Below are 26,901 nucleotides of genomic sequence, written 5' to 3'. Positions count from 1 at the left end.
AAATAACGTGACTCACAAAAATGGATTATGAAGCATGAGTTTTGAAGCTGTAGGTTTATTTATCTCACAGCATGTGATTATTGCGCATTATACGTAAAAAAAAGAGAAAAAACATCATTATTGATCCCTAGAGTTTTATAAAGCGAGAGGCAGAAAGGTGATTTAAATGGTGAGCACATCAATAGTTATTAAATCCTGAAAACTACAATGATTTCAGAGCTGGATGTTCAAATGACCCAAAAGGTGTTTTGGGACCAGACAACTTTAAACTCAAGTAACTTGAAACGTCTTTTATATATAGAATGATTTCTGAAGGATCATGTGACACTGAAAAATGGAGTAATGATGCTGAAAATTCAGCTTTGCCAACAGTCATTTTAAAGGTTACACTTTATGTTGATGGTCATTCTACTATAAGTAACTTTGCAACTACTGTACATGTCAACAAACATGTATTAGAGTATTAGTAGACTGTATTATGTATTAGACTGTTAGGATTGTTAGGTTAGGTGTTAGGGTTCAGGAGCATCAAAATAAAATGTTAGTAGATATTAAGCATACAGTCTTCCAATACTCTACTGAGAGTTAGTTGACATGTAGAATAGTGTTTTTGCTCAGTACAAAAATTGAACAGATTGAGTCAGATACAAAAACAAAACAAACAAAAGATTTTTACTGCCTGGAATCTAAAATTAACTTTAATGTGTGAATGAATTGCTATAAATGTGATTAGATTTTTTTTATACTAAATTTCAGAACATGATGATCAACTATCCTGACTTACAGTAATGTGATGCATGTTTTTTCCCTAATAACTACCGAGCCAAATTCGTTCATCCACTTTGAATAGGATTAGATAGCACCTTCATGGTGGTGATCTTGTTTAAAAGGGCTGGCGAAGTGATAAATGGTCCATAAAAATTGACCAGCTACCCGGCTGAGTGAATATAATCAGAAGTTACAGAAGCGTGTCTGATGGTGAGGCCAGTGAATCGTCTTGGTGGGCAGATACGATCAAGTAAGAGGCTTCAAGGTCCAGTGTCAACAGTAGCAATACATTCTCATTCATAATGAAGAGGCCATTCTGCTTCCCAAAATAAATAAACATTTATTATTTTCTCGGTCGCATTAGCATGGCAGGAATTGTAAATTGATACAAATTAGTGGGATACACAATGGTTGCATTGGAGTTCACCTCTTTAGACAAATGCATCTGTTAAAAGATGTGGTCTGTTCGGACCTACACTATGCTGATATTTGGAAATGGATATGTGCATATCTCAGGTTGGCATGGTTGAAAGTTGGTGACGTTACAGATCCTCGCTGCAATATGCCAAATGCCTTTCACACATTGCTTTGGCAGTCACTCATCCACTGCATGGATGAGACTACCTGTACTTTTTTTCTATTCCTTTTGTAGAAAGACATTCTCAGACAGTTGCATAAGAATTGTTTTTGTGTGATTAAAAACAAATAGATGGATAGTAGAAAGGAGAAAATGTGTAGACTCTTAGAACTCTGCCTACACAGGCATTTTTTTGCCTAATGTTGCCTTCTAAAATAATTCTTTTTAGCACACTGTACATTACTTAGACAGCATTATATGTATTCTTTGCAGCGAAGTTGTTCCTAATGCATAGAGTGCTGCAGTGATGATGTATTTTTATAGGACAACCAAGTTAGCATCACCTTCGATTTTTGCTTATGCTTTTGGATTATTGCAAAAAAATATATTTTTCTGTTTTTATTGTGGCGTTGCAGAGAGCAAACAGTAGCGAGGAGCTTATAGTCTAGGTGGAACCTGCCCCAAAAACACAGACTACGCCAACCTGGGAATTTCACTCAGAGAATGATTTTCTTTATTTCCTAATTGCAATACTTTTGATTCACTTAAGGCCAGACAGGCAAGTAAACAATTCAGCCAGAGACGAGGTTAAATTTTTTAAAAGAGATACATTTTATTCAATCATTAAAACACAATTCAAAACACATTCATACATGCTGCTGAGGCTTACCAGTGGAGGAAAAGGGTCACGAAGGCACGAAGGAATCCCAGGAAAGGTCGCCACGTGAAACCACAAACACTGAAAAACACAACAGTGAACACAAAAAAAAAACAGGGTAGACAACACAGCACACGAGAAGGGGTTACTACCACCCGGACACCAACACCTTCGGCCCTCATCAACTAGGATCAACAAGGAAAAGATCAATGTAATATTTAAATGAAGAGTAGAAATTGAAATAATCTTAATCACAAAATACCCAAACTACCAGAACCAGCAATGGTTCCAGAAGGCAGTACACTAGAAAAATAAGATATAAATTCTAAGACACTTCTCAATAAACAAAGAAAAACAATATAAACATGGATTAAAGTACAATGAAACCTTGGCCAAGGAAAACAAAGTCAGTAATAAGACAGAATAAAACAGAGATAAAAATGTATTAACTGGATTAGTTTATCTAACGAGATAAACTGAAATCACTGATAAAGAAACAAACTATAAATGTAATTTAACTAAATCAAAACCAGAATAATAGAAAAGAAATATAAACACTTAACCCAAATTATAATGAAAGAGCCAACCCCTTCAACTGCATCAAACAGTTAAAATACTAGCCCGGGTCAAACTGGAGGCTCGCACATTCAAACGTATGGCCGTGATTGCCCAATGGCCGTAAAGGCAGAACGGGTGGACAGCAATCAGTAACGTTCCTTGTAAAAATGTTCACAACTTGCACATTAGATGAGTGTAGCACAATGTAGCGATCAAGTAGAGCTGTTGGTTTAATGTTCAAAGACGTACACACCCAGCAAACATTTGGACGTGTAATGACCGTTGAAAAGACGTCCGCCCGACACGTCCCGTCATGGTTGAAAAATAGTTCCAAAATGGAAGTTGAATCGACGTCTTTGACGTCATCTGGCCGTGAATTCAACGTCTTTTCTGGCCGTGAATTCCACGTCTCTTCAGCGCGTCCCTGGACGTCTAAATGCGTCGTCATTTGTGTGTTTAAATGTGTTTCTGCATAATTTAAGTGTATATATAAGCCTGCATTTAAAATAATCACACACATATTGTGTAATATCGTGAAAGGCAATCAAGTCTTGAGGTTTACACATCTTGACAAAGGTTCTAAAAAGTTCCAAAATTGGTCCAGTCAGAACTGACCGTCAATAAAACGTTTTAATCACGTGTACATCACAAACAAGAACACATTATTTGTGGACATAAGAAAAAAAGCAGCATGTTCTGATTTAGCACAACATTTTATTGATCTTGAACAGCCAAAATGTCTCTTATTATTTTTTCAATGTTTAACATTTGTTAACCAAACTAAAATACCAATTACAAAATACTGAATTATATATAAAGGGATGATTCACCCAAAAATGAAAATTCTTTCATTTATTCACCCTCATGTTCCAAACCTGTATGAGTTTTTCTTCTGCTGAACACAAAAGATGATATTTTGAAGAATGTTTGTAACCAAGCAAATAGAGCAACAATTGACTACCATTATTGGAGAAAGATTAATGGGAAGCGACATCTACTTGGTTACAAACATTCTTCCAAACATCTTTGTGTTTAGCATAACATAGAAAGGTATACAGGTTTGAAATATGAGGTTGAGTAAATGATGACAATTAAAATTTTTGGGTGAACTATCCCTTTAAACACATTGTTTGGCTCATTTTTTGTATCCACCATCCACCAGCTCTTCCTGGAGCATGTTTCAGGTGTTCTGCCATTGCTGCATCAATTTCAGAGTCTTTAGCATTTGGGCTCCACCTCTTCACAGCATCTAAGGGAAGAGAATATATATATATATATATATATATATATATATATATATATATATATATATTTTTTTTTTTTTTTTTTTTTTTAAATAAATAAAATTATAAATTTGAGGTAAATGATATATGCACTTATTCTCAAAATATTTTAATGGTCTACAGCTAAATTTAAAAAACCATGGAACAAGATGAATGAATCATGAATGAAACATTAGAAAATGGTTATCAACATGCATTACATTTTTATTTTGTTGTATAAAAGATCTTCTGCCTTTATTTTTAAAGCAGTTACTGAAAACATACATGTTAAAATCCAGCTAAACATTTCATTCCATTTCAGATAATTTACTTTCTGAAAGAAACTCTCAAAAGGCTACATTACTAAGTTACAGTAATAACTTTGACTGTATCATTAAACAATATACTTTATACTATGGTATACCGTTGTATACGTTCAAAGTTTAGCCTACTGGCTAATTTTAGCCAAACTCAGTAAATTATTTCAGTTGACAATGTGGGCATCATTTCTTTCGGTTCATTCATGTCACACAAGTAAAACTCAATGACGTTAATCTAATACAAAATGTACTTACCCAACACTTGATTCTTAATAATATCGACACAACTCCCTCCTCTCCACGTGGTTGTCAAAGTTCCAGGCAGAATCTATGGGAGACGCATTAACATCTTGCGAGATAATCCCATCGCAGGATTTTGTAATATCGCGAGATCTTTTGTTACTACATCTTGGCAGCACAGTTTATGGTTTGGGCAATTACATCCAACTCAGACATAAATGGTGACCGCGTATATTTCTGTTTTACATGTATATGCATACACTCCATAAAAAAATAACAACGAATACATCAGCTAGGCTACAACAGGTTGAAATAATGACTAAAATGCAGTGGATTTGCAATCACTTAACCATGAGCACTTTGTGATTATAATTTATTTAAACAAGATAAAGTAAATATATTTACTTTGTATACAAATCGTATATTTCATAAAGATAATTCCTGATAATTGTTTCTTTCTTGCTAGACTAGACGTGCAAAAGACGTCAGTTGACGTCATTCACAGCCTTGATGATCGACGTGTAAAGGACGTCAGTGGACGTTTTCACAAGCTTTTAAAAACTACTCGGGCAATTAAATTAATTATTGCAGTATTAACCCTGCAAGGATTAAGCACAGGTTTTTTCCATATTTCACAAGAATTTCATAGAGGGTCGTGATAGACTATAAATCCACGTGGAAAAGACGTCGCAAGGTGACGTCCTCTCACCCGATACACTATATTTTGAACTACGTAGCTAAAAGTTAAAATAACAATTATACATGCAACTGTAGACATTTCAAAATGTATCTGAATGCATTTTTAGGAAATGTTCTATGTTACATATTTTTACCGATTTATGCCGTCCATACCGCGACTAAATTTGGCCAGGGACATGACGTCGGACCAATGTTTGCTGGGCAATTACAGCTGTCCAGGGCGGGCATGCAGTGATCGACTAAAGTTGAGGACACAATGTTCAAAATATGCACTTAGGCAAGCAACATTCCAGGACGGGCGTGCAGAAAGCAAATAAGGTTAAAAATTGCTGATACGATGTTCAAAATGCACGTTTAACGAACAGCAATCCAGGCAAAACAGCAGCTAGTGAATCTCCAGATGAACCAGGCCAGTTCCTGTTATTTATACAAAAACTAGAGATGCACCGATTGATCGGCTGGTGATCGGAATCGGCCGATTTTCACGTGATCGGCCATGATCGGCGACCGGCCGGTCAGTCTGACATATGGCGATTTTTTTTTGCAGGTCAAATGCACTCGGGCGCCGCATGATTAACATCGCGCAAAATCATGAATCATGAAACCTCATGAATTATGGCTGTTTCACACCGCAAGCGTGAGCAGCACAGGGTTTTTTTTCCCCCGGCGTGCATGTTAATCAATGAGTGCATTCACACCGAGATCAGGAGCAGCGCGTGAGCGTCGAGCAGGAGCGTCGCGTGAGCAGCAGTGAAGTGGGGTTTCGGCGCAGTCTATTTTTGCTGCGCTGCTGGCGCTCAATTAAAGTGATTGTTTAGCCTGGCTGGACATGTGGCAGACGAGAGAACAACTGTTTGCGAAATAAAACTTGCCATTGATGTACAAGTGATTGCAATAGGCTGTGTGTGTGTGTGTTTTGAGAAACATCTTTATACTGCAAGGCTATATTTATTTTATTTTTATTTGCTATTTATATATTATTTTATTGCCATTAGCCTACCTGTTTTCATACAGAAGTTTAGTTTCGTGAAAAAGTAAATATATCACTTTTTTTTAGTTGAATACATGGAAATGAAAATGGTTCTTCCATACCATAACTCTGCATTTAGATATGTGTGAATTTCCCACACCAGGAGTAATAATTTATATAGTTTTATTTTATTTAATTTGTTCAAAAAATGTTCTATGTTCTATATAAAATGTTCTATTAAAGAAAAGATAGAAAATAAATATTTGTGTTTGCTGTAAAGTGGTTAGAAAAAATGAAATCGGAATCGGCTAAAATTGGTATCGGCAGGTCAAACTCATGAAAAATCGGAAATCGGAATCGGCTTAGAAAATTGTAGTCGGTGCATCTCTAAAAAAAAACGAATTAACCCCAAATCAAACAAATAAATCCTACATCATGTATCCTACATCATGTATCCTACATACCGATCAAGCAGTGTTTTGTATCACCCAGGAGGAGGCAGCTCAACGGGTACCAACAGTACAGTCAGCTTTCAGTATCATCTGCTTTTAAATGCGTTGAACAACAGAGTGAAGGACTGGCCCGCCAACCGGATATCTACGATCGTTCAATGCATAGTAAACATAACGGCAGCCCATAACAGTGAATGTAGAACGCTTACAATTGGTAACTTACCTGTGTGAGGTTTCATTTCTTTTTGGATGCTGCCTATGCAGTATACAGTAGGCTGTAGACAGCAAGACAGCTCACTTGGTTTTTTGGAACAAAGCCTTACATTAGCCTGAAAAAATTAGGGTACAACGTCAAACCAAATAAAAAACACCTAGGCACTTAAAAACTTAAATTCCAGAGTGTTTTCGCAGCGATGCAATAAGAAGAACCGTTTTTGGTTCCCAAAAACATTTCAGTGAGCAGTTCTTAAAGGAAGCAGGGTGCGAACTACAGGGGAGCTAGGGGGAGCTCGGCTCCCCTTAATAAGACATGGGCTCCCTGAAAACGTGATTCGTGAAATTTTGGGGGGTCTCAAAAAATATTGACAATGTTTTATTTTGACGTGCAATTTCAGTTTTGTGTATAATGTGATCATCGTGGAGTATTATGTCTAAAATAGCAAAAATATCAATCATTCATGCATGCATGACGGCGATTTAAACCTATTCACTTCAATAAAGATAACTATACATGCTATTCTTGTCATGAGCATCAAGGTGTGGTGGCGCTGTGGTGCAAATTCCAATCATGTTTGGTATGATGTTAACTCAAAGATTCGTAGAATAAATATAAACGGTGGAGGACATTGATCCGTTTATCCATTGACATTGACATTGATCTGCGCGCGAAGTCCTTGAAATCCATTCTGTGTTAAGGTAAGGCATGTTGTTAGAGGTCTGCGTGACTCTCGATGTCTTAGGCCTAATTTAACGGATGAATTATGGTATTCTTATGGTATTCGAAACTCTATGGTTTCAAAGCGCAGCGCCGCGCATTCCGCATCCTGTCTGAAAGGCGCTTCAATCCTCGGCACGCGCAAGTGCAGGAACAACCCTAGCATACCCCCCCCCCCAACCCCCCCTCCCCCGTTGGACCAAAAATTGGGCTCCCTCGAAGGACACGGTATAGTTCGAACACGGAAAGGAAGCATTATTATTTTGGAGTGAAGAGCATTTAAATATTCTAAAGAATCTTTTTCCACTATAAAGAACCTTTGGTGGGATGGAAATATTCTATGATGGATGTTAAAGCCATTTGAACCATGCCAAAGTACCATTATTTTTAAGAGTGTAGCAGTAGAACAGACCGTTTTAGACCTTGCATTTTAACCTTAACATTCACCACACATCATGTCGACTGCAAAGGTCTCTGTCTCTCACCCATACCAAACATTTTTCATATACAGGTCATTCTGAAAGCTTTCACTTGCTCTGTCTGATGCCTTCATAACAGCAGATTACAAATGATGTCCTCTTGTCACCCTCTATCCCATCAGTTCTGACATCCAAACGCATCAACGTCTCTTAACCTTCCCAAGAGTAATATCAACCAATCGACCCTGTTTCGCTCGGTTCAGGGTAAAGACATGTTTATACAGGACGCCTCTTTATCTTTATGAGCAAATTCGTCCTTTTTTATCCTCAATGTAAAAGGACAAAAAAAGTGTTTAAAGGGACAGTTCACTCAAAATTGAGATTGTCTACTCAAAGTCATGTCATATTTTAGCAGTGGAAAAGCAGTACTAGGGCAGAGGCAGTGAACGCTACGCTCTTGCTGTTGATTTTGGTAGCTTTAATCAGTTTTCAGGTTTTTGATCATGCACTTTTAATTATTTAATGCCTAAGCTGGAAGACATATTTCTACTGAGGCCTGTGTGCCTGTTCTCATTAAATGATCTCATCTTTATATACGTAAGACAAGCAGCTAATTCAAGATTGATGAGATATGTGTGAGACACGTCCTCAAGTGTACAGAAACAGCGCAAGCATCGGAACATATGCAACTTTGAGTGAAATAAATGAAAGCTAATGCCTCGTAACCTAGAGACGAGCCAGGCATCATGAAGTGTAGTAATGATCTATTGCTGCCTAAGGTTATCAATCCAGTATTTGTGTGTGAGTTTCAGATCTCTCCTGGATCTGAAGCAGTGGCAAGAACAGCCATATTGTTTCAGGGAACAGATGCAAATCATGCATTCATGCACCATTAAATGTTTTAATGAGCAGATCTCATCATCTCCCTCTTCATTTAACTCCCATAATGCACTATCTTTTCAAAAAAGTAACTGACAGGACACAACTGAGAATGAATGCATCGTCCCTATTCACAAACAATTCGTCCTAAATAGTATTTGAAATTAGAATTAGTGTGTCTCAAATCGTAGTATGTTGAAACTAATATTCCAAAGATACCCAGATGGTCTATTATTTCTGGTTCAAATTCGAATCCATGCACATTTTGATATCCACATACATTTTGATTTATTTTTAGTATGATTTCTTTCAATTGACATTATTTAACTGGTTCGTTTTTAATTTGTGGCGTAAAAGGGCAACTACAGACAGAGAAAGGGCAACATCATTTACAATCGCGAAAGCTTGATAACTTCAACCTTTTTTTGTGAAGCAGAACATCACAAATGCTTTAAAAATGCATCTGCTTTTTGTGCTCTTGGAAATGGCACATACATATTCAACCTGACAATCTGTCAACCCCTCTGGATTTCAGCAATGCCCAGCCCAGAGCTGAAGCCAAATGTAATTAACCTTTATGAAGAAGCAGAGACTGTTGAGCAGAATTCGGACAGACGCTAGAAAATTAAAGGTTAAATATGGCCCGGTTGATGAGAGAGAGCCTCCAGGCTTTTCCAACATTTTCAGTGTTTAACCAGAGGAACTTTTGATTGAAGCTTTGATGAATTTAATAAGTTAGAGTGTAAAATTAAACACTCCTTTGATTCCCAATGATGAAGTGAATGTTGATTGGTCCTCCTGTAGGTTTCTTTATAACAGGTTTGAGATTTGGGAAATGATTCCATAGCCTTATTGGCTTGTGGAAACCGGATAGCCAGACTGAATTGCAATGCAGTTTGTTTGTGTATTTTGTAGTGTCCTTGGCATCATCTCTCTAATAGTATTACTTTTCACAGTTGGTCAGATTTAATAGGAAATAACATGGTTTAATGTAATACCGGCTGTATAAACAGCTTATTTCAGCTTAAGCTGGTCAAGTTTGTTTTTTAAACCATTGAGGTTTTATTTTATTTTTTTATTTTTTTATTTTTTTAACCAAGATGACCGAAACCAGCGCCACCAACTTGTAATCGACACTCTTTTAGCTGGACCAGTTGAAAAACACATAGAACCACCTTAAAGGCACAATATGTAAGATATTTGGATTAAAACATACAAAAAACCCACTGGAACAATGTTATATATTGTGTTAACCTGTGTACATTATCCCAAATGTTTCCAACAATGTTTAAATCCAGAGAAATCAGCTATTTTAATCAGTGTATTTGTCATTGCTTCGGCCTGTCAATGACGTCATATCCACGCTACCCTTTACTTCCGTAGAAACCATGGAAACACCCCAGCCACTAATATAATATATTATGTGTTTGATTAGACAGCTGAGTAACTGTTCGGAATACTTTATTGACAGAAAACGTAATCATTATTATAGTCTTATTGTTTCTGTAAATTTAATCTCTAAATTTCTTGATTTACTGCGAGTAACATGTTTGTACCATGCCTCAGAGACAACACTATTTTGTCAAGTGGCAACTCCCATGATTCCACGCTCACTCTCGCAGTCATCAAGCTACACCTTTGTTATTGTTTTGAAAAACTTGCATACTGTGCCTTTAAGTTTGTTTTAGTTGGATTGAATTTATGGCTGACCAGTCTGTATCTGTAATTCTCAGTCGTTCTCTCTCTCAGTATGTCTCTGTGGTTCATGCACAGTAAAATGTACTTCCATGTTTTCTTTGTGGCATACAGGAACACGTAGAAGCTGGGAGAGCTTGCTGGGACCCGTGATTCCATCTCAGATCACCGCATTAACATCACTCTCTGCTCCTGGAGTGACCCTACTCACTGGAAACTGGAAGGGACAAAGACCGACAAGTGAGATTACACACATGATATATAATACAATCTTAGTAGCATTCTCACAATTGGATTTCCATTGTGTATGGCAACCAGGGTTGCCAAGTATGCATAACAAATCTAGCTCAATGGCCAATAAAAAATTGCCCAATGACCATATCCCAAATATCAAAACCAAAGGAAACACTTCATTTTGATGGTCCCTTTTGAACATTCTGTTGACTATAAGTAACTTTGCAACTACATGTCAACTAACTTTCATTAGAGAATTAGCAGACTGTCTGCTTAATATCTTCTAACTCTGCTATTGTGATCCTGCTACAACAGACACTCTACTGACTATAAATAACTTTAAAACTACATGTCAACTTATTCAAACCCTAACCTGTGTGTCCACCAAAGCGTTTTTTTTTTCACGCAGCTGGCGTATTTTTTCAATTGTTTTCAATGGGAGCTGCGCGTTTTTTAAACGCCAGGAGCGTAATGAGGAGCTGAGCGTTTTTTTCACGCTGAAGCACTGAGCGCTCAGCGTTTTTTACTGGTCGCCGAGAGTTGAAGAATGTTCAACTTTGGAGTAAAACGCAGCGCTCATCACTGTCACTTTTTACCCAACCTTCCAATCACAGTGTAGGAGGGGCGGGACAAATATCACACCGACCAACCGCCACATTCTGCTTGTTCAACGTCAACAGATGACAACAACAAGCATAATAATGGAACAAAATAATTTAAAACAAGAGCAAGAGAAAATATGCTACATTGTGTCGACATTTTAATATAGAATCAACACAGAAACACAATATGTGTGAAATGAAATACTAATATCACTTTCCTGGATATTCCGTATCATAACAAGCAAAGTGTCTCAACTGAAAAAATAAAAAAATGCTGTACTGCCAAAACACTCTCAAGTGCCTACAGCTAGGCGTTTTCAGCAGAGCGCCTAGCATTTTCAGCTGACTAAAAATGCTCTGGTTGACACATGGCCTAACAGTCTACTAATACTTGACTAACACTCTAATGATAGTTAGTAGACATTTAGGTACAACATTACTCATTGTCAACAGAATGTGTTGACCATCAAAATAAAGGGAAACCAAACCAAAAATATGCCATTCCCATACATATTTTACAGCCACTGTTATGCAAATTGAAAACCACTATATTATAGTGATAATAAAAACAGCTCAAAGGCTTCCTACCAATGGCCTTTATTTACAAAACTCATCTTCTAGCACAGTTTTATCATTGGTAGAGTATAAAATATTTAAATACAAGCATTAGGTCAAATATAATTTATGAAATATTAAAATGAAAAAATTAAAATTAAGTTTTGGCTAAATTAGAATTCCGAGCCGAACCAAGTTTGTAATCCTTCTGTGCCAAATCAAGCTCAAGTGTAAATATAACTGGAACCGTACCTTACTGTTCTTAGAACAGTTTGGCCCAGCGGTGGAAAAAAAGCTATTGTACAGTATGTTAAACAAGACAGATCTCACTCTGAAATCTGTAAACAAAACAGATCATATATCCAGCATGTTCAACCATCACCTTATTTCCTTCCCTTACGAAAAATAAGTATACAAGTATACTTAAGTATGCTCAAGTATATTTTCAAGTATACTTTTTGTAGTAAGTATAATATACATAAAGACTTTTATGTATATTAAAGACAAATATACTTGGACTTTTCTATCAGTATAATTCAAGTACACTTAAGTGTAATTTTAAGTGCATTTCTGAGAAGTACATGAAGTATATTTTTGAGAAGTATATAAAATGTAGACTGAACGTATACTTTCTTATTTTTTAGTTTAAAAGAAGTATACTAATAGAACACTTGAAAAAGTTGTTTTTCGTAAGGGTTCTACACTGTGAGTCTCTGCAGTTCTGCTTTATGTGTTGCATGTTTTAGACAACAGCATAAACAGCTTATGATTCAACTAGTCGCCACACAGTTATTCTTCTATACTGTCTTCTGTCTATGTAAGACCTCAGAATGGAAGCTTGCCACGGAAGTGTCTGCGCTAACAGAAACAGATGAATGGTTTGTGTAGGCGTGGATGAGAGGTTTCTCGTCAACGCTTCCAGCTGATGACTGATATAAATCAAACTGAATCTTTATTCAGCCTTTATTGCAAAGCAGTTGCTTGTTGAAATACAAAGAGTTGCTAGGGGGCCAGAACCGTTTCATCCAAGTTTAATCTGAATTGTCAGTGCTAGATGTTTTGTAAGAAATCCATTACTATCTGCCCCCCTTATGCCACTTTTAACTGTATACATACACTACTGCTCGTGCTCAAAAGTATAAAAGTGTTTTCTGAAAGAAAAGCAAGGAGACATTAAATTGGTCAAAAATATGAAGCAGCACAAATGTCTTCAACATTGATAATAATCAGAAATGTTTCTTGAGCAAAAAAATCAGCATATTAAAATGATTTCGGAATGATCATGTGACACTGAAGACTGGAGTAATGATGCTGAAAATTCAGATTTGATCACAGGAATAAATTACAGTTTACAATATATAGTAAAATGGAAAACATTATTTTAAATTGAAAGAATGTTTCACAATATCACTGTTTTTCTGTATGTAATCAAATAAGTGCAACCTTGATGAGCATTCTTTAAAACATTAACAATAAAAAAGTTTTTAAAACTTCTTACCGACCCAAACATCGATTTTGAACATTGTCATTTGTCATTGCATTTTTCAAATATACATTTTTTAAATTGTACAACCAGTTGTATTATATGCTGATATACCATCAGAATGAATTATTTGCATGCCTTTTGCGTAACTTTAGAATCAAGACAACCTTTGGCAATCTCCATTCACACCTCTGAACAGGATCTATTTCTCGCTGATGTTTCTTTGTTGTTTTATCCTAAGCTGTTTCAGTATGCAGCCCGCTTGAGTTGAATTTCACGCAGGACAAAAGATCAAGCAGCGCATTTGATTTCCACTCCACCTTATGCTTGCCACATCTAATTTCATACTTTTGCATGGAGATAAAGTGTGAATTATTTTTGGGGCAGATTGAGTTTAAGTATTTTCAAACTATCTAAAGTGACTGGCTTTGTGTTGTATAATGGTTTCTACCATTACTGACAGTCTCAGTATGTAGTTTTCTTATTGATTTGCCTCAAAGCTGTTATTTGGTTTTTGTAACAAGATTTATGCTTGTCAATTGCTCTTCAGAATGTTGTAATGTCTTTTGATAACTTTTTGATGTTGCTTGTAACGATGTTGCTTGTGTTTTTTTTTACATTATTGATTTTCTGAATGTTTTGTCAATATTCATCCTGAGCAAACAGCATTTAATTGTTTGGACTCAATATATTACACTTTCTGTATACTGTATATACACCACCATTCAAAAGTTTGGGGTCAGTAAATTTGTCTTTTATGCTTATAGGCTGCATCAATAAAGTAAACCAGTAATAATATGTAAAAATACTATTTTAACACTGTGACACACATACACACATGTATGTTTGTTTTACTATATTGGTGAGGCAATTACATAGACTTCCACTGATTTTATATGATTTTAATGATATTTTCTAAGTCCCACCACTACTTCCAAACCTTCCCAATAGAGATAGATGTGCAAAACACTAGATTTAAATATAAATATGTGTTGGCTGATTTATAATCGGTTGTCATTATACTTCACTATAAGTGAGGAAATTTTACCCTCACAAGTAGTCAAATCTCAGTAATCAATAATCTTAATTTTCATAATTGAATGATTAATATTGAATTAGAAAAATACAAAACACAACCTTTTAACTGTGGTGGAATTGCATGAAGAATAGCAATCAAGCAGAGAAAAATCCTGTCATTCACACATATGAACATAGCTATAATTAAACGCATATATCCATATGTGCAAATGAAGGCACCCCTCTTGATGATTGCTAATCTTAAAATAGAAGGACCAATGAAACATAGCTCTCGTATAAACTGATTTGCAATATTTCATAAAGGGATTTCATTGATGAATTTGAATGCCACATAATTTGATTAGTATGAAGTGAGTATTTGAGTGTTTAATTAGAATCTCTGACATCCATTTAGTGGGAATTGTCTTTTTCTCTTTTTATTTGAACTATATTTACCGTTGATGGGGTGCAGATTGTTTGAAGAAACAATGTGGATTCAAAATGGGCAACAGGGGGATATTGAGCATTTATCTCTGTCCTCAGATAAGATACTGGAATTAAAGAAGCCATCCTGCACAGACGCCTTAGTTCTCCGCCGCGGTCCAAACCCAGAGGCTAAAGCTGAGGTTTGTAATCTGTCTTTCTCTCATGAGCTATTCTTAAAATGATATTATAGGCAACATCCATGTACTTGCCATTGCCATTCAGTTCATTTGTTGCCAGACCATGATCCTCAGTAAAATTGTTTTGGATTGTCTTAGAGGGAGAAAGAATATCGAACTGATTTGTGGAAAAGGTCACACTGCGGACAGAATCAGATTTGGAGTCCAATTAAGATTGAGTTAATAATCGCTTTTGTTGAAGTGCGCCGTACCACAGTGTCCCCATAGGTGACGGCTTTTGAAATCTTCTCATCCAGATTAATTAGTGAAATTCCACCAGAACGGTAATTCATTTGACCGTAAAGAGTGTGGAAGACCGCCACCCCGACAGTATGTGGAGAATCGGTAATCTGCAGCATTCGGTCATGCAGGGACTGGGTAATTGGTTGTTTTCCTAGTGTGTGTTCAAGGCTGAACACATCTAGACCATTTATCAGGTTGATAATCAACGCTATATTTTATTATTAGCCTTGTAACCCTTGTTTGGGATGAGATAATTGAGGTTCACTTCGCTTGCGTGATTACAAAGTAGAAAAAAAAAAAACACCACAAACACCTGCTTTGTTTCAAAATGTTGCTGCAAATGAACTAAAATGAGAGACTGAGTGACTTTGAAAGTATACAGCGATGTTACAGAAAATGATACTCTAATAAGCATAACAATACATTAGTCACATAAATAATGGGTCAATTATTATTATTTTTGTATTATTATTGGAACTATTTGTATGGATAATTTTCGGTATTGAATAAAGTATATTAATTGACATTATTAATCACTCAAACCACTGTTCAAACCATGTTTTCACTGAGCTCTACACAATGCATTCTGGGATTGCACGTATGCTTGCAAAATTGTGGTTACTGGATATTAAGCAATAAGCATTGATTTCTTAAATTAATTTGGTTACTTTTTAATTTTAGATGACTTTGATCAGGCCCTACCTTTGCATTTCTCCATGATGCTATAAATCACAGCTAAACATTTTATTAAAATATATTAATTATATTAATAAAACAAATAATTTTTTAGCTAATGTCAGACCACACATACACACACACACACACACACACACAGACACACACACACACACACACACACACACACACACACACACACACACACACACACACACACACACACACACACACACACACACACACACACACACACACACACACACACACACACACACACACACACACACACACACACACACACACACACACACACACACACACACACACACACACACACACACACACACACACACACACTTATATAAATTTAAGCATTCCTCATAACAAGACTCAAATCGCCATTTCGGTCACTCAGACAACATCACATGCTCTTGTATGTATTTTATTGTGTATCTTTCCTTCCGGTGTGTGTGTGTGTGTGTGTGTGTGTGTGTGTGTGTGTGTGTGTGTGTGTGTGTGTGTGTGTGTGTGTCCAGGATGGGCCTTTTAAAGTCAGTATGGATGAGGACATCTTGCCCAAAGACAAGCGGCCAGTTGCAACCACGCCTATACCTGGATCACCATGGTAACTACCCGTTTTGTCTGCACAGATATGATTGTACTGCTCACCATTAATCTGACGTATCTTTATTTATAATAATAGACTCTCCGCAATGCAAGATAATGACCAATCGATTGTTCTCTCACAATTGTCTCAGTCTCAACCTACACTTTAAAATGCCAATATTGTAGTTGCAGTGTTTTTCTCCTGTGTTTTGAAATGCTTTATTAGCCTCTTTGTTCTTATATAGTGATATAAAGATGTTTGTTTTATCTCCTCTCATTCTGTCATAAATGTCAGCAGCTTTACCACCATTTAAATGATGCATGCTGCTGTATAACTGTTTGATGACAGTAATACATGCTTGGATAAAATACAGCAGTGCACATGGCAAACTTCCAACAGATGCTGTGACATCCAATCGAAAACCTGCATTAGGACAATGTGTTGTGCAAGACATCCATTTCTCTCTGCCAAAGCAATGTGGGCTTTCCTTCCCTGCAAACATACACACAAACATACACATACACACACACATTTTTGAAACCCAGCAGGCGTCATGGCTTATGGCATTCAGCTTTTGTTGACACACACTAGCTAGCTTGAACTGGTAAATCATTGCTTTTACCATGTGGTTGATGACACCAGCTTTGCAGAATTTGGGGTTTGTGTGATTATCCAAATATATATGCAGGATAAGATTCCTGTGGTGCATAAAAACCCATTCTAGAGTCTAGACAAAAAAGAAAGATCAAGTGAGATCACATGGTAATGACAACATGGCGAATGTACGTCCGGATTTCATTCATACTGCAGACATTCATACTATGTTGAACATCATTTTTTAGCGGTCGCAAAGTAGGTACTTATTCTAAAAGAGGTACCTACTCAAGAGAGTGTGCGATTTCGGACACAGCCTGTTTTGAACTCAGAGGTTCTAGTTCATAAGAATCATATGTGTGTGTCATGTTTGTTGTTGATCTGCGCAGCACATGAGGTCAAATAAAAACATGTTTTTTTGCCATTATTTTGCGGTACAATGGCTTTTTTTATGAGTTCTTTTGGCTTGGGACTGTGAATTCAGCAGCAGGATCCGTCACCACTGATAACCGATGCAGGAAACCCTGGTATGGTTTTAGTCCTGAGGACTAAATGGTCGATCTTGGGATTTTAAAGGCCCGTTCACACCAAGAACCATAACTATAACCATAACCATAACCATAAGTATACTAGCGTCCACACCAATGCATGATATTGTTTATTAAAAGGGGAGCTGGAGTTTATTGTCTGCTGCTTTAAATGCTCTTTAAGATTCTGATTGGATGTCCGTGTTTTTATCGGGGGAAAAAAGTAGTTCTGAAAGTGATTCCAACGATAACATTTATTTGTGCCGTTATCGTTATAGTTGTGGTGTATTCAATTATTTTATATTCAGAATTATTAGAACTATATCTTTATTGTAATCATTATAGTTATCATCCTTGGTGTTAACAGGCCTTAAGAATCAAATGAAGATTAATCAATGTATGTCAATTGTCTCATTTGTGTCTTTTTTTTTAGGATCAACTTTGAGATGGTACATTGGTTCAATAAAGTTGGATAGTGGCACAGTCACAGTGTTTGGAAGAATAGATTATAGTAGTTCTGCATAGTACGCTGAGACAGAAAGGCATGGAAAAAAAATATTATACACAACAACCTCTGAGCAATGAAATGGTGCTTTGTGTAGAATAAAATAGTGCTCTAAATTTTGTAGTTATTGTTTTATATGGAGGTTGCATGGACATGATTTAAAAATTCAAGAATCCCTGCAAGGAAGGACAAATGAAGCATGCAACTATGTTTGCACAATGATTAACTGCATATGAGCAGAGCGGATTCGCCTTTTCAAAGATTTTTTAATATCATTGGGTCCGTTTTACGGTACAGGAAGGCACTGCCGATCTCCCTGATGCGATTGGGTAGCAAAATGAAATGTCAGGATTGGTTTGTCATGGTTGGCATGAGGTTGTATCAAATTACCTCACAGACTACTGCAGAATCCATGAATTCTTTATCCGACTTACCCTGAATGAGGCCTGAAATGGGTCTAAAATTATCACTGTAAGGTATGAATATCTAGTGCGGAACGCCTGAAAAATTGGTCACTTTTGGATTTATGACCAGAATCTAAAACCTATAATAGGCTTGTAGATACTTGATTCTGGACATATTGCAGATTTTATCCATTGAAACATATCTTGTGAAACAGCTTAACGATGATTGTGAAAAATAATAATAGTAATAATTCAGCCCATCTGGTTTTAGTGGTTCTTAGCTGTCATGTGTGACCCTGAATCCTGTGTGTGTGTGTGTGTGTGTGTGTTGTGTGTGTGTGTGTGTGTGTGTGTGTGTGTGTGTGTGTGTGTGTGTGTGTGTGTGTGTGTGTGTGTGTGTGTGTGTGTGTGTGTATAAAAGCATAACAGCATCTCTCTTTTCTCTAGGTGTGTGGTGTGGACAGGCGATGACAGGGTGTTCTTCTTCAATCCCACCATGCATTTGTCAGTATGGGATAAACCAGTGGATCTGAAAGACCGTGGAGACCTCAATCGAATCATCGAGGACCCGCCACATAAACGCAAGAAAGGTGAGATTCTGGCTTAGAAATAGTAAACTATTCAGACATATTTAACATTCTCTTTTAAACATACCATGATTTGGGACGCATTATATCCAATTTTAGATACAATTTAGGATAGATTGTGCACAAATTAGTATGCAGGAAATGTGTTTTCTGACCTATTTAATGGTAAATTTATTTGTAATTGAAATCCAAATGGCACAAACAAAGATAAATCATTTGTATTTAATTATCAAAAAAAAAAAATCTCCTTCGTAAGATTTTACGAGGGCTCCTTCGTAAAAGAGACTTGTTCTCAAAGGATTTCCCTGGTTAAATAAGGGTTAAAAAAAATGTAGCAAGTATGAAATATATAATGAAAACATCATCATCTTTAGAAACCACACAAACAGAAACTATTATGGAAGATTCAGTAAATGTGGTAACTGTGTTTCTAATTCAATCTCATCTCAACCTGTGATTTCCATGAACCTGTTATAATGTGTTTACATTGAATATGCTTTCAGTCTGTTGATATTTTGTTTGAGTGTGTATCCTAATTGAAATAAAGTAAGTGTTCAAAAAGACAAGTTCTGAAACAAAAGTTTGGGTTTAGTAATATTTATTTGTAATGTTTTTGAAAGAAGACTTTTATGCTTACCAAGGCTGGAAAACATATAAATGTGAAATATTATTAAAATAACTGTTTTCTAATTGAATATATGATACAATTTAATTTATTCCTGTGAATTTCAACATCATTACTCCAGTCTTCAGTGTCACATGATCCTTCAGAAATCATTCTAATATGCTGTTTGCTGCTCAAGAAAAAAATCATATATTATCAATGTTGAAAAGAGTTGCGCTGATTAATATTTTGAAGGCGTCATTTCAGGTTAAATTTCACGTTGAATAGAAAGTTAAAAAGAACAGCATTATTTGAAATATAAATTTTGTAACATTATCTTTACAATGATTGATAATGTTAACCCCCAACCCAACCCACAAAAAATGTACTTTCCCCAAACTTTTGAATGGTAGCGTACAGTAATTGCAAATACTATTGAGATCATGTTGGCAAGTCCTACTGTAGCCTCAAGGTGAGTCATTTGAGTTCAGATTAAGTTGCTGAATCAGTGAAGTGTAACTCATGACTGATACAGGAGCACTGTAAAAGGGATGAACTTAACAAGGGATGAAGTTTAATCCTAAGCAAAAATCCTGATGCTCATGCAAAGTTTAATACACACACCAAAAAAGAAGTGGTGTTCTCGTGGATTACTTAAAAGCAGTAATCCAATGAAGCGGCTCTGCAAATATTGAATTAGTCTGGATCTTGTCTGGAAGTTATTATATGGTTGGCTTCATTTCAAAGAAGGCTTTTCATCTTTATTGATTTAGTTTTATTGCCGTTTCATGGAGATTATTTATTGATGACCTTAATCTATTCGAGTAAATTAGTTCCTAATTGTACTTTTCAGATAAACAACCTGGCATGATCCAGGTACAGTATATCAAACAGCGGGTGTTGTGTGCATAAATAAAACTATATACTTTGTAGGATATATTAATCTATAGCATGGTTTGTTCCATCAATAGACGACGGCACAAATTCTGCTGATGAGGATGATGACGAGGATGAAGAGGAACGTAGTTCAAACACCAAGCGCTACAAGTAAGTCGGGTCGAGCCATGCAAAATATGACAACAGATGTATCCTGAGTCTGCTTTAAGTGTCAGTGTCAGATGTGCTGTATGTCACTCACCTTAATAATTTCAGCTCAACAGTCTCAAAGTCTCTGATTTGTGGTGGGCAACATCTGCACTCACAGCTTGATGCAAATTTCTCAATCTGTCTCTCGTGTTGATGATTTAAAACGAACAGTTGGGTGTTTGATGTATGTCCAAATGTCTGCGTAGAGACAAGAACACAAGCCTTCACTTTACATTTCAAGGAACTGAGAGATTTTGTTTACATTGAATATATCATTTACGGCAACCTTTTTTTTTTCAGTGTATGATTCAATTTAGTGATAGCAAAAAAATTCAAAGTGAGAACTGCTGAAATGACATGAATATTTAATTTATACAATGTTTACTGTAATATTTGTGTGAGTTATCCATTGACAAGTCTTTGTTAAAAACTTTTATTTTAACTGGCGTAGTGTGATCCCGGGATTCAGGTGAGTCTCGGACCAAGTACATCATTCCAGCCAAAAAACATCTGATTTTCACTCTCACAGTTCAGTTTAAAACCTTACAGGTCCTTGCGCACTCGTCCGTAATTTTCGCACATATCATAATAGTTTGGGCTGAATCAATGCAGTCTATTGGACATTACCCCCTGAGATATTAACAGCATTAAAGATGTTGTATTTTATCTCCATCGCTTTAAAGACTGGACCATCCTGATGAGTGTGATGAAGGAAAAAATGGATCATTATCGCTGGAGCTCCGGATCAGCCATTTCAGAGACATGCTTCTGGAAAGGGGGGTGAGAAATTCAGTGATTTTGGGACAATAATGAAACTTCAGTCTTAAAGGAATAAAGGAGATAAAGATTAATCCAATAGTTCACCCTAAAGTGAAAATTCAGTGGGCCATAATAATCTTACAGATTGTAACAGTTTATAATGAGGTGGGTGACGCATTGACATGCGTTTGTTCTGTGTGGGCATCAATCATTCTGTGTGTCTTAAACAGGTGTCTGCATTCTCCACCTGGGAGAAAGAACTGCACAAAATTGTATTTGATCCACGTTACCTGTTGCTGAGTCCAGAGGAACGTAAACAGGTATGACATGAAGCTTTCACATCAGCGTCAATAAACCTCAAACATTAATAAAACTTCATTACCTCAACACTTCCACAGGCGTACAGTACCACCATGATAGTTTTAAAAGTTTAGTAATTGGTGGTAAGAACTAAGGTTTTGCATTAACTGTATAAACTGTATCACATCATTTAGGATAATATTGAAAATGATTTGCACTATATATTATGTAAGGAATAATTAGAAAATAATGCAGAAGGTGGTAATACGGCCGTGACATAAAGCGGACATGTGCTATATTTCTTAGTAATTCAACGTGCCAGAGTCAATAATTATGCTTAAACTATGGTTCCTCAAGACATTGTTCAGATGTTAAGACATTTGTGCGTTTTTTTTTTTTTCTGTAAACGCTCTTGTGTGTGGGACTAATTCTTACTCATCTCAACCCATGCCTCCGTTGCTAATTCCAAAACACAATTTTAGAGCTAGTAACAGAGGCATGAGCAATTGATAGCAGACTAGTGCTGTTGTTATTAGAGAGAGAGAGAGAGAGAGAGAGAGAGAGAGAGAGAGAGAGAGAGAGAGAGATTAAGTGTGTGTAAATTACCTGAGTCTGTGACTGTAAGTTTATCTGCTTCAAGAACAGCGCTGTTATTACCTCGCTAGTGAGAAATGTCATGTAGATTTTAAGTTGCTAGACTATTTTACTGATAAAATCATCAGAATAGCACTAATAACACATTTCTGTGCTAGTGTGTGTCCGTACTATATGTGTTTGCATTTGAGTGGGAGAAAAAGAGCATGTGCTTTCCATACATAATAAAAATGTAATTTCTATCCTATTGTTTACTATATTTAATTGCTTGGTTAGTGTAGTTTTTGTTTTGTTTTTTGTTTTTTGCTGTTGTAGGCTGTAAGAAACTTTAAAATAACTGAAATCAGTTGGCGAAGTGATATGAACCTGTAATGCGGTCAAAACCTGCCTAGAACTACTTTAGCCGTGCGTTTCCCGGAAAATAATTGCACACCTTAGAACGTTCGTCAACCAAGCAGAATCATGCATTCAACAGCCCTGTAGTATAAATAAACATTACATATATCTTCACATTTTTTAATATTGAATATTATTTATTTATTTATTTATTTATTTATTTATTTATTTATTTATTTATTTATTTATTTATTTATTTATTTCCCCACAGATTTATGATCAGTTTGTCAAAGCAAGAATGAAAGAGGAGCACAAAGAGAAAAAATGCAAACTCCAGCAAACGAAAGAAGAATACAGAAAACTGCTGGAGGAGTCAAAAATCACAACCAGGTGAGCTTATACAGTATATGAGATTAAATAAGTGTGACTGCTTTTGCTGATGCATTAATAAAATTTTTTTTTTTAAAAAACATCTCTAGCGTGGATTATTCATTCAGCAAAAGTTTTAAATAACTGATGGTCGTGTTTGATTATAACCTTGTTTCTTGTTAAAGGTTTCTGACAGAACTGAATTCAAACATGCCACAGGGATTAGCTCTCGGCTTGAAGTTTGCCTATTTGCAGGTTGAACAGAGACTGTCTTTCGCTTTTACTCTATTCTTCACCTGATTCAATTATAATGAATGGAATAGAAGAGATGTGAATCCATACACTAATATTAACACATTCACAGTTCCTGTCCTTGAAGCAAACCAGTGAGATTTTTTAAAAGAAAAGATCATCTTAAATAATTAACTGCTGTGTAGAAATATGATAAAGAACTATGTATATGTTTGCGTTAAACATTTCCTCGGCATGCTTTCATTGCAAGTTCTCACAAGGCAACAAAACATATAGTTATTATCCAGAACACAAACTATGTGCTTCGAAAACCCTAGCAAAAACACCCGAGCAATCGCCTAGAAAATTCTCTAATAACCACCCAGAATGCTCTGGCAACCACTGTATCCTCAGCAAATTATTTAATTAAAGATTTCAGATAGCAAATGCACCAAAATGAGTGGTTTCCCAAAATTGTGCATTATTGCTGTATTTGCTCTGTGCAGGTTCATGTGTTTACAGCTGTTTTCCAGACTTGAGACTCACGACTGTACAATCTCCTCTATGAGACGTCTTTCAAAGTCTAGCCATGAAAACCACCACGATCGCAATTGAGGACCATCACACTGATGACATAAAACATTTGATAACTGTCAAGGATCTAATTTTGATGTTCTCTTTTGTAGGTCAACGTTTAAAGAGTTTTTGGACAAGTACGGAAAAGATCCTCGATTCAAACAAGTTCTGAAGAGGAAAGACCAGGAACTGTTTTTTGCCCAGTTCATCAGCACATTGAAGAAGCGGGACAAGGAGAACCGAATGCGTCTGAGGAAGATGAGATGAGTGCTTGCGGACAGGGACGTGAAGTCTCCACACTACTGTGACCTGATTTCCTGTGACTGTTTATCACAGCGTAGACGGTGATACCATCTGCCCATATGTCTGACCAAATGCCAAGGGCAGTGTTGCTGTTTGCTTTTCAATTAATGACTTTCAAACAAAGGAACAAACACAAAACCAGCTGGGTCTAGGCAGCGGTTTGGGGATTAACTCAGTATATCTGAATGTGTTTCATATTGAAGCTCTTAATCTCCTGTTTGAATACAACAAGGTTCCTAAATCACAACACTGAACATGAATACCGAGTCTGACTCAATAGAAGCATCTAAAGCCATTGACCTGTGTGCACAGGTGGAAAATGATTTTTATAAAAAATGTAAATAGATGTTGATTTACTTGGCGCTGTGTTGAAAGTGACCGTAGAAGTGAAACCATTTTATCAGAGTAAGGGAACGTTTACACGACACCGTTTTCAGCTAAAACCGGAAAACTTTTTATGCATTTTGGCTGTTCGTTTATACGACAATGGTGTTTTGGTCAAATTGCAAGATTTTGAAAACAATACGGTTGTCGTCTCTGTGTAAACTACAAAAATGTACATTTGTGAAACCGGTGACGTCATACGCATGCGTATTATGTGTTCAGTCTATAGGCGCGTAGTGTTTCTTTACAAAGTGACATCGCCAACTACTGGCCTGGCATGAATAATACAGTGTTTTTAGTTGGTTTCGCAGATCCGTGTGAACGGGGATCATTTTGACAACTTTGCAAAAACGTTTCCGTTTTTAGTACATCGATGTCGTGTAAACGTACCATAAGACCAGATTCAGACAGCATCTATGAGAAACAGTAAGTGGTGTTGTGTGTCGATAGAATTTATCAAATGTTGTCTAACGGTTTGTTGTAATTAAATTTGTCATGGTATTGTAAAATGAAAGTGATGCTTTTTACAGAAAATTCATGTACAGCTCTGTGAAGCGTTGTAAATCTCAAGTCAGAGCAAGTGGATTCCGATTACAGAGAGAAATTTCATTGAATAATAAATTATTTTATTTATTCTGGTTGAAATGCGATTTTACATTTTCTTTCAGCTTTTATACACACTAAAAACCATATTCAGGGCTTAACAATATGGATTTTATTTTTCTGTTGGCGATGCTAATGTTACCAGCTATTTTACAGCATTGATCTTTGTTTCAGAAAAAAACTACAACATTGTTTTACTTGCAAAATAAGATAAAGATTATAATGTGTAAAGACTTAATATATATGTCTTTTATTCTTACAAATTCTAAATATTTGGATATAATTTTCAGCACATTTAGACTTTTGCAAAGTCCTTCTTGCAATTTCAACAAATAATTTATTTTAGCCAGCTAGGATTACCATGTTGACATTGAAAGCAGCAGGATGAACAACAATGTTCAAAACATCCCAGGAATTTAAATGTTTGTTTTCAAGACATCAAAACTTATTGTACATCATCTTTGGATTTAAACAATAGCGACAAAAATAAGATAAAAATAAATCAAATAAAAATGGGAAAGTGACCTTTGCAAAACTTTCCAATGTCATCCTTATTGTTGGGACATGAATATGTATGTTATGTTGACATTTCATTAAATGTTCTACTTTTTTTTACTGTAATACTTCAGTTAGAGCTTTCAGCCTCCAAACATTTGATTTTATTGATAATCACTTTTGTTGATATTCAAATAAATGACATATATTGTGGAAAGTTAAATAAAAAGCAATTTCCAATTAAACATTTCTGAATATAATACACGACCTCTAGAAAATTGTCACATACAATCTTCTTGGCCACAGAAAACAAGTTATTCATGTCCAGTTTCCTAATTAACTTTGACATGCCAGAAGAAATGTCAGCTGAATAAATGTCAAGTTTCATTTTGTTTTTACTCTATGTCAGAATTCAGTGTGACTAATTAAATGTTGATGGAAAATTTGCACTTGTTACTGTGGACATTTTTCAGCAAGACACATACACAATTTACATTTCTCATGCAGCAAGTTTAAAAATAAATCAGGGTGCACACTAAGGTTTTGGCCGCGATTTGGTCGTCAGACAAATGTTGTAAAACCTAAAAGTTTCCTATGGTCGTAGACCAAAATCTGAAGTCTTTGATCGCTTGTTTGAGATGTTCGCCGACAGCCGGTCAATGACCATTGCAATCAAATTTCACCTCAGACGAAATTCTGGCAGTGTCAGAAATTTTGAGGCGGAGTCTTGCAGTGTGACTTTAACGACATCTGTCAAATCAAGAACCAATAGGAGCGTAGAACCTGATGACACAATTTGTGAGACAACAACAAAGCACCACTCACTCCACGCACACACACTTTAAATTTTTCCAATTTTCTTTTCAAGAAAAATCATGATTAAATTAACACTAGAGATTGTTTAGTGTTTGCTAGCCACCATTTCTAACCCACACATAAATGCAGCTCACAGTAAATGAACGTGTCACGGATTGATGATGTAAAACTCTGGATGAGTTACTTACAGCGGGGATCATGTTCTTACAGTCTGGCAAGCAATAGTTGTAAATTGTACAGTGTGCACCCAGCTTTAGATAATAACACTTTTATATATAAACTCTGGGTGGTGATTCTTATATTCATGTTGTTTGGA

At 36.1% G+C, this 26,901-nt stretch overlaps 1 protein-coding gene and 1 long non-coding RNA gene across 2 annotated transcripts in view; one reads left to right on the top strand and one right to left on the bottom strand.

The window, feature by feature from the left end:
* Window positions 1–25,316, top strand: part of tcerg1l (transcription elongation regulator 1 like) — an 87,735-nt gene extending 62,419 nt beyond the window's left edge. The window contains exons 5-13 of the mRNA XM_077200231.1: window positions 10,546–10,671; window positions 14,866–14,948; window positions 16,442–16,530; window positions 18,990–19,132; window positions 20,705–20,780; window positions 21,503–21,599; window positions 21,809–21,898; window positions 23,080–23,198; window positions 24,095–25,316. Of these exons, the coding sequence (XP_077056346.1) occupies window positions 10,546–10,671; window positions 14,866–14,948; window positions 16,442–16,530; window positions 18,990–19,132; window positions 20,705–20,780; window positions 21,503–21,599; window positions 21,809–21,898; window positions 23,080–23,198; window positions 24,095–24,251 (980 nt within the window). The 3' untranslated portion in view covers window positions 24,252–25,316. The remainder of the gene's footprint in view (window positions 1–10,545; window positions 10,672–14,865; window positions 14,949–16,441; window positions 16,531–18,989; window positions 19,133–20,704; window positions 20,781–21,502; window positions 21,600–21,808; window positions 21,899–23,079; window positions 23,199–24,094) is intronic.
* On the bottom strand, window positions 3,715–4,476 carry LOC143710246 (uncharacterized). The gene is made up of 2 exons (XR_013194495.1): window positions 4,399–4,476; window positions 3,715–3,810 (listed from the first exon to the last, which is right to left on the bottom strand). It is a non-coding gene; the product is annotated as an uncharacterized LOC143710246 (long non-coding RNA).
* Window positions 25,317–26,901: the final 1,585 nt, after the last annotated feature.

This window comes from Siphateles boraxobius, unplaced genomic scaffold, assembly GCF_051911475.1.
Source record: "Siphateles boraxobius isolate OS27281-9 unplaced genomic scaffold, OSU_SipBor_1 46, whole genome shotgun sequence".
NCBI classification, from domain to species: Eukaryota; Metazoa; Chordata; class Actinopteri; order Cypriniformes; family Leuciscidae; genus Siphateles; species Siphateles boraxobius.
This window is presented reverse-complemented; position numbering and strand designations above follow the sequence as displayed.